The sequence below is a fragment of the Anabrus simplex genome, chromosome 6 (assembly GCF_040414725.1).
Source record: "Anabrus simplex isolate iqAnaSimp1 chromosome 6, ASM4041472v1, whole genome shotgun sequence".
NCBI lineage: Eukaryota > Metazoa > Arthropoda > Insecta > Orthoptera > Tettigoniidae > Anabrus > Anabrus simplex.
Genome location: NC_090270.1, coordinates 88,744,845 through 88,753,693, shown reverse-complemented (window position 1 = coordinate 88,753,693; position 8,849 = coordinate 88,744,845). Strand labels below are relative to the sequence as shown.

Genomic DNA, 8,849 nt, shown 5'->3' with positions numbered 1-8,849 from the left:
ATTGAAACTTTATCGAAAAATTTCAGGTGAATCTGATAAGAACTCTGTCGCAAGGAGCATTTTATGCATGGCAGTGAGGTGATGTTATTTTGAGCTAGAAAAATACAATTGGAAGTTTTAAGAAACATACTTGCATTAAAACTGTTCTGGACTGTAAATTACTCCCTCTGATGTCTTTCTCCTCTTACGCACAGCGTAGGTCTACTACAAAGTAAATATATTCCAGCGGTAGTATTGAAATGGCAGTCCAAAAGAACTCTGAAGCTAATTTTGTCTGAAAGTGAGAGATAAAGTGGCGTGTGCTTGCTCTATGTACGCCGTACTGCTACCCTTTAAAACCGGCATTTAGAGCTTTAAGAATGACGTTAGGTCAAAAGTGATAACGGAATTTGAAAGAGGAAGAAATGAGGGATGTTTAAGGTCTTCTTATTATTATTAATCTGTTACCCTCCAGGGTCGGTTTTTCCCTCGGACTCAGCGAGGGATCCCACCTCTACCGCCTCAATGGCAGTGGCCTGGAGCTTCATACTTTGGGTCTGGAGATACAACTGGGGAAATGACCAGTACCTCGCCCAGGCCGCCGCACCTGCTATGCTGAACAGGGTCCTTGTAGAGGGATGGGAAGATTGGAAGGGATAGGCAAGGAGGAGGGAAGGAAGCGGCCGTGGCCTTAAGTTAGGTAGGAGGAGAAGTGGGAAACCACGGAAAACCACTTCCAGGATGTCTGAAGTGGAAATCGAACCCACCTCTACTCAGTTGACCTCCCGAGGCTGGGTGGACCCTGTTCCAGCCCTCGTACCACTGTTCAAATTTCGTGGCAAAGCCGGGAAACGAACTCGGACCTCCGGGGGTTGCAGCTAATCACGCTAATCACTACACCACAGAGGCATGTTTAAGGTTAAAAATTAAAATTAGATTTTTGTTGGTCAAAAATCGCAATATTGCAGTCGTGAATCCCCTTAAGTGTGATAAAATATTAAATGTGAGTAGCCTAATACAATACCATGCACTCATACTTTACTTTTTAAAGCGACTATACATTCACTTATTTATTGCCCAGCAAGTTCGACCTGAGTTTTGTCGTGTGGACTCAGAATGTGCCATGCGAGATATCAAAACATTTCTCCACCCTTGAAACATCGACGACTTTGCCCAGAATCGAACCCGGGAACGGGTGATCAGAAGCTAGAAACTCACTTCTGATCATCCGAGAGAGTTGATTTCTAATTAGTTTGGAAGATGTAGCTCAACGGATGACTGAAATTTGAGTCTGGTAACATGTGGCAATCCCCGCCTGCATCCTTGGATAAATGTTCAACATCGCGGCCTCCGGTTCAGAGGCTTCCGGGTTCAATTCCTGGCCGGTAAGAGATTGTGGTCACGTCTGGATAATTCCTCTAGGTGAACACATGAAATGCCGGCCTCGTGGTGTAGGAATAGCGTGCCTGTCTCTTACCTGGCGGCCCTGGGTTCGATTCCCGGCCAGGTCAGGGAGTTTTACCTGGATCTGAGGGCTGGTTCGATGTTCACTCAGCCTATGTGATTACAATGGAGGAGCTATCTGACGGTGAAATAGCGGCCCTGGTCTACAAAACCAACAATAACGGCCGAGAGGATTCGTCGTGCTGACCACACGACACCTCGTAATCTGCAAGCCTTCGAGTTGAGCAGCGGTCGCTTGGTAGACCAAGGCCCTTCAGGGTTGTAGTGTCATGGGGTTAGGTTAGGTTAGAACACATGAAATTCCCTTTAATCGGGCACAGCTTCCTGAAGATTGTTTCCAGTTTTAAATTTCACAGGGTTTACTAGAATGGCATAAGTCTTCTATACGAAGGCAAAACAACATTAAATGAAGATGTAGAACAATCTAAAAATAATGCCTAATTTGTAATTATGTGTAGCGTTCCGAAAAGAAACTAATATCGAGGCATGTTTCCAGGCAGAATCTCTCTCCAATAGATATCGCCCCTTGGAGAGCCAGTAGTATTCTGGTGATTTGCAGGAGGTTCATATTCTCTTCGGTTGTGGCGCTGACACACAAAGAAGAGTCGTATTGTGAAGAAATACAGGAACTCTATGATGCTAATAAGGCTGAAGCCAACGAACAGACCGCAGATGCCCCCGAAATTGCCTGAAACACAATGCATTACTGGTAACTAGAGCCCGGATTTCCATGCACTATCAAATCTCAAAATATGCATGCATTCATGCACTATCATGTGGCAAAACATGCACAATAAACTGGAAAATATGCACCATCAAAATTAAGTTCCTTATGAAACATTGTACAAAAACAATTTCAAAAAAAATTTCTTTATTTAACCTCATCCGTTTTTTATGTCACCACATTCTAAAACACAGAAAATGACCTCTCTACGTCACAAGAAGTGACAGGTGCATACATTAATGAAGACATTTGGGACAAAGTGAGGTCAAATTGTACATCTTTTGCATTTTCAACGCAATACGTATTTTATACTCTACACGAATTCAAAATGAGTGTTTGAAAGTATCATTTTGTTCAGCTTAGGCCGCTATTAGCCGTGGGCGACTAGTGGTGCAACTAGTTGCTCTGGCGAGTCACTGACCATTGGATCAAATGGAGCCTATTAGGCGCGGGCGACTAGTGGCACAACTGAGCAACTAGTTGCCAGCAGTCATCTGAGCCGGCAACTGCTCTGGCGACTTTTAGGCCGCTATTAGCCGTGGGCGACTAGTGGATTTAAGTACCGGGCGATCAGTGGCGCAACTTGTGAATACTTGCTCGGTTCATACCGGGGAATAGTCAGTTGAGAGAATGGCGTCCTACGAAGAACTTCTTCTTCTTGCTCTTCTATTAAAATGGAAAAACCGAAGGGTTAGGAAAGTGCGGAAACATCCTATATTTGTTTTTCGGCTGACTAGAGGATTATATTATACATTGTTTCACGATCTAAATGAGGATGATAGTAAATTTTTCAATTACCTGCGCATGTCAAAGTCGTCATTTTGCGAACTGCTTGGCCACATAAAAGAAGAAATAACGGGAAACGACATAGGACTAAACAAGTGTTTCCCAGTTGAGCTGTAATTCACTAATAGAGCCATATAATGGATCAATGGTACTTGTAAATGTAAACGATTATAGAATTTATATGGGCATTACATACTGTATTTCCATATAAGAGTAGTAAACGTTTTATAATACTCACACACGGGGCGAGTTGGCTGTGCGGTTAGGAGCGCGCAGCTGTGAGCTTGCATCCGGGAGATAGTGAGTTCGAATCCCACAGTCGGCAGCCCTGAAGATGGTTTTCCGTGGTTTCCCATTTTCACACCAGGCAAATTCTGGGACTGTACCTTAATAACTCTTGACCCTTTCCTATCCCCTCGTCCCCATAAGACCTATCTGTGTCGGTGCGACGTAAAGCCACTAGCAAAAAAATATAATACTCACCTAAAGTTCTTTAAAATGCTGTTCCAAGAATTCCGTGTTTTTATTTTGTCAGTGTAGGCCTAAGCTTCAGTTCTGGAATCCCAAGTGACCGGTTTTCATTCTAAGTCGAAAATGGTCTTCATTATTTATTTGACTTTCAAATTATTTTGCCAACTCCTTCATTTGCTGTTGTAGTTTATTTGATGTCTCCATCTTCAATAAATAAACTATCACAATAAGTAAAATATTCACTCTGCCACAGCACGATACCAAACAAGGTAATGAAGAAAGATAATGGTTAGGTGGATCGCTGATTCAATTGCGTTCCATCGTCCGCATTACGTCAAGCTGGTGTGAGAACACGAACTTGAGTGACATTTCCGTATGCGCGGGGAGGTACATCCGGCGACTAGTTGCGCCACTAGTCGCCCACGGCTAATAGGCTACATTTACTGCAATGCCCCGTCACGCAGTTGAGCCTTTAGTTGCTTAACTGCGTGACGGGGCATTGCAGTAAACGTAGCCTATTAGCCGTGGGCGACTAGTGGCGCAACTAGTCGCCCGATGTACCTCCCCGCGCATACGGAAACGTCACTCAAGTTCGCGTTCACACACCAGCTTGACGTAATGCGGAAGATGGAACGCAATTGAGTCAGCGATCCACCTAACCATTATCTTTCTTCATTACCTTGTTTGGTCTCGTGCTGTGGTAGAGTGAATATTTTACTTATTGAACACGGAGACATCAAATAAACTACAACAGCAAATGAAGGAGATGGCAAAATTATTTGAAAGTCAAATAAATACTGAAGACCATTGTTGAAGTAGAATGAAAACCTGTCACTTGGGATTCCAGAACTGAAGCTTACAATGACAAAATGGAAACACTGAATTCTTGGAACAGCATTTTAAAGAACTTAATTCCAGAATTCGAAGCAAAACCCATAGGCGAGAAGAATAGTCTAGGTATTATATATATATAAGCTAGTAGCGTTACGTCGCACCGACACATATAGGTCTTATGGCGACGATGGGATAGGAAAGGGCTAGGGGTTGGAAGGAAGTGGCCGTGGCCTTAAGTAAGGTACAGCATTTACCTGGTGTGAAATGGGAAACCACAGAAAACCATCTTCAGGGTTGCCGACAGCGGGATTCGAACCCACTATCTCCCGGATGCAAGCGCACAGTTGCGCGCTCCTAACAGCATGGCCAACTCGGCCGGTATGTGAGTATTATAAAACGTTTACTACTCCATCTTGAAATATATAATACCCATAACGTTTACATTTACAAGTACCATTGATCCATTATATGGCTATATTAGTGAATTACAGCTCAGCTGCGAAAACTTGTTTAGTCCTGTGTCGTTTCCCGTTACTTCTCCTTTTATGAAGCCGAGCAATTCGTAAAATGACGACTTTGACATGCGCAGGTAATTGAAAAATTTACTGTCATCCTCATTCAGATCTTCAAACAATGTATAATATAATCCTGTAGTCAGTCGAGAAACAAATATAGGATGTTTCCGCATTCTTCTAACCCTTCGGTTTTTCCTTTTGAATAGGTGCTCAAGAAGAAGTTCTTCGTAGGACGCCATTCTCTCAACTGACTATTCCCCGGTATGAACCGAGCAATTATTCACAAGTTGTGCCACTGATCGCCCGGTACTTAAATCCTCTGGCAACTAGTGGCGCAACCGAGCTGCGTCCACTGGACGCCCACGGCTAATAGCGGCCTTATCTTTTCAGCTGCCGGAGCTACTTCTCTGTGCGATAATTGCAGATGATGATGTCTTCAATAACTGATAAAGACTGAAGCTGCGATTACAAAGATGTGTGACGAGTGAGAGTTCCAGGTAGGAAATTCCAGGATAACAACTAAAGGTTCAGTGCAAAATCAAGGTTTGTAAGCTGCTATATCAGTAACGCGACGTCACAGAAGTGTGATACAAGTCTTGCCGCCATTAGTATTGCACAGTTTACGGTTCAGTTTATAGCAATTTATAGGTGGGGCACCTTATTCCTAAAAATTACAGAGATCGACGTGGGGCCTTCCGGCTTGTCAATGTTCATTCAAGCAAGAAAGTGCTTGGTTAGTTGGTTTATAGGATCTCTATCTTATGTACTAACTTTGATTGTCGGATGGGATGCCAGGAATACATTCTCTCCGTCTCTCAATAAGAGATATACTATATACCGTAGAGAAACGGTCCCAAATTCTGCAAACGAACATTCATAAAAGGCGCTATCATGCAAGTTAGCATTATATATGCGCTAAAGTCAGAAGAAAAGAGATATAAACGTCCAAATATTCGCTTTTATATACAGAATATTCAAAATATGTATTATGCATGAATTTTCTGCTAAAAAGGCCAGAACATGCAAACATGCAGGGAAAAAAGAACGGTTATTTGGAATCATTAAGTCATAAAACCAATATTTGCAAAGTTTGAGAAGTGTGACATGGAAATCCGGGCTCTACTGGTAACATTTAACAAGTTTATTATTTACAATATATTTTCTTTAAAATTCAGTGTACTGTATCCCCTCGGTTATGTTGCATATAATCTAATAACTAGTCATATAGCCTCAGCTACATGTGTGGGTATTTTGAAATGATGCGTGTCAACTGACTCAGTTTCAATTGCATTTTAGACAGACAAACACTGAATGTGTTCCCATAGATCTTTGCTGTACATGTTAATATCGTACGCCATAGAATGCGGAATGTTTCAGAGACTGTTGGTGGGGGATCTTTTATCTTCTGCCGTGATTTCTTGTAATGTTGCCATTCGTGATCCACTTCTCATCTCCAGTAACCAGCTGTTTCAGGAGAGGGTAATTTTTGAGTGTGAATGGACACGAAATCGTAGTTGAACAAGGCTGAACAGCAGGAGTCTCCTGAAGTTTGGCACACTATGGTGAACACCTTGTGAGTAAAGGAGATAGAGTACATCGACTGTATGTCGTAAGATGGGACTAAAAGGAAAACTAGGGGCTCTCAACTTGGACGCATGGGTTGGCAGTCACACTTCCCATAGCTGACTGAAGTTGCTTCCACATACGTATGCCAGTCTCTTCGCTTTCATATGAACTCTCCTGGTCAACTCTGGTTCTTTTTCGACATTAGAGTGATGTCAGCTGGCATGAATCCGATTGAACATGCCTGGGACCAGTTGAAACAGGTCATGAGGAGATCCAGAAACCCATCTCTTACTCTGGATGACTTCTGGAGATCTGCTGTCGAAGAGTGGGAGAGTATAAAGCAGAGCAGCTCCAAACAGCAGTTGGGCAGCGTGCTACGAATGATCCAAAACATGTCTCAACGCACGGGGTTGAGTAAAACCTAGGTCTCGGAAGGCGAAGTCCTATAAGTTGCCTAAAAAAAAGAGCTGTAGCAAGACCTAAAATTATCCACAAAAAAGGACCTAAAGCTGACATATAGCACGTTGAAGTGCGATCCAAATTCATTCGTAATCTCAGTTTTAATTGCATATTTAATGAAGGAATATGATGTCTTAAAATGCAAAATTCTGATGGTACGCATCATACAGTACAAAATTATATGAGTGAAATACTCCTTCTTTCAGACAGCACGTTGGAAAACATCGAGGAACTTCTCTCCAATCAACGGTTGTTAAGGGTTCCTACTTGAAGCAAGTGAGATCTTCCTCTTCTAAAACACTCGCATCAAAAAATTTTCCTATCAATATTTCACTTATCTTACACATAATTTGATACCCCTGGATTTTCAAGCGTTAGTTGCTTTTTTCATTTCATTTTATCTCTTACAGTACTACTGAAAAGATTAAGAGGTAATGGATGAATTAATGAAAATTCGAATTGAGAATGGACAGTACAACGGAAGGTAGGTGAGCAGTTAAGACCGAAAAACGCTGAAAAGAGGGATCTACGAGCTAAAGCCACCGAGAAAGGCAAAAAATGACAAATAAATCCACCACTGTCTGGCCTACAATGCTCCAGAATTAACAAATCGTCGTCGCCGGGGCAAAACCTCCTATGTGATAATATTTCTTAGAGATATAGTGACCCCTAACAATATTCACACAATATTGCACCTTAGATGACAGAACTTTATCGGCCAAAGTTATAAGTTAAAAATATTTCACATAGGAGGTTTTGTCCCGGCAGCGACGAAATATTATGTTAGGCCTCGTCTTGAGACTCGAGAAAAAAAAAAAGACTTTTCCTCAATAAATTTGAGATTGTTATTTACAAATTTGAGAACTGGGTGCACTTTGCCAAATAATGCGTCGTGATTTACGAAGGTTTAAAGCAATCATGTTATTCGTTACAGAACATGTTCATGTTTCTCCCATACTTTACGTTGAATCATAAGCAACCTAGTACCCCTCCAGATGGTGCTAAAGCTCTTTTGGGACGTGTGTATTTGTGATGATTATATGATTGTTGTTTTAAGGGAGCACATATAGATATAATTGGTCCCATGCAGTTGTTGTGTTTATATTCTACTCTACTTCAGTTGATGGATATGTGTACGTCGAGCCCTGAACCTGAAGGCTTATTCAATCCTCAACGACTCCATCATCAGCTGCCATAGATAACCTAGGCCTAGAGAAATGAGGAGTGAGGTAGTTTCCTCTCAGAGCCACGCAGTGCTAATACATACAGTACCTAACAAAATTTTAAGACCACAAACGAAAATCAGTTAATGAACTCCTGGTCCTACTTATTATACGAATTGCTCTGCAAAATATTTTGTCGCCTCTTCGTGTTAATACAACATTACGAATAAAACGGTTGAAATATCGAATAGTTATAATTATTCAAACAATTTGAGAATCTATAAGCATACCCCACTTTTGGGTGTAAAGTCCATACTTTTCACTAAACTACAGAAGGTATATGGCTATCTTTAAAAAAAACCTATCCAATAGAGTGTATATTGACATACCTCGGTTGCACGGTGCATGGGTAGCGTGTTTGCCTCTTACCCGGAGGCCCCGGGTTCGATTCCTGGCCAGGCAAGGGATTTTTACCTTGCTCTAAGGGCTGATTCGAGGTGATTACATTTGAGGAGCTACATGACGGTGAGCTGGCGGCCCCGGTCTAGAAAGCCAAGAATAACGGCCGAACACAAGACACCTCATAATCTGCAGGCCATCGGACTGGGCAGCGGTCGCTTGGTAGGCCGTGGCACTTCTGGGATGTTGCGTCATGGGGTTTGTTTGTATAGTGGCATAAAAGCCGAGAGATCAAAGTATCATAGGGTCTTTTTTCTGCGAATGTTCTTTTTGAAATATCGCACTTAAATTATAAAAACTAACAGCATGCTTAAAAATGCTTGAAAAATGTTTGGAATGAGCTACCGTCAACGAATTTGCACCCCTCACACTCAGCAGATCACAGGAGTCGATACATGTTACAGATGGAGATTTATCATTGACTGGTGT

At 42.1% G+C, this 8,849-nt stretch overlaps 1 protein-coding gene across 1 annotated transcript in view; it reads right to left on the bottom strand.

Moving 5' to 3' along the window:
- Positions 1 to 1,916: 1,916 nt before the first annotated feature.
- LOC136875870 (sodium channel protein Nach-like) overlaps positions 1,917 to 8,849 on the bottom strand; it is a 113,712-nt gene continuing 106,779 nt past the window's right edge. Inside the window, exon 14 of the mRNA XM_068228232.1 lies at positions 1,917 to 2,131. Within this exon, the coding sequence (XP_068084333.1) occupies positions 1,917 to 2,131 (215 nt within the window). The remainder of the gene's footprint in view (positions 2,132 to 8,849) is intronic.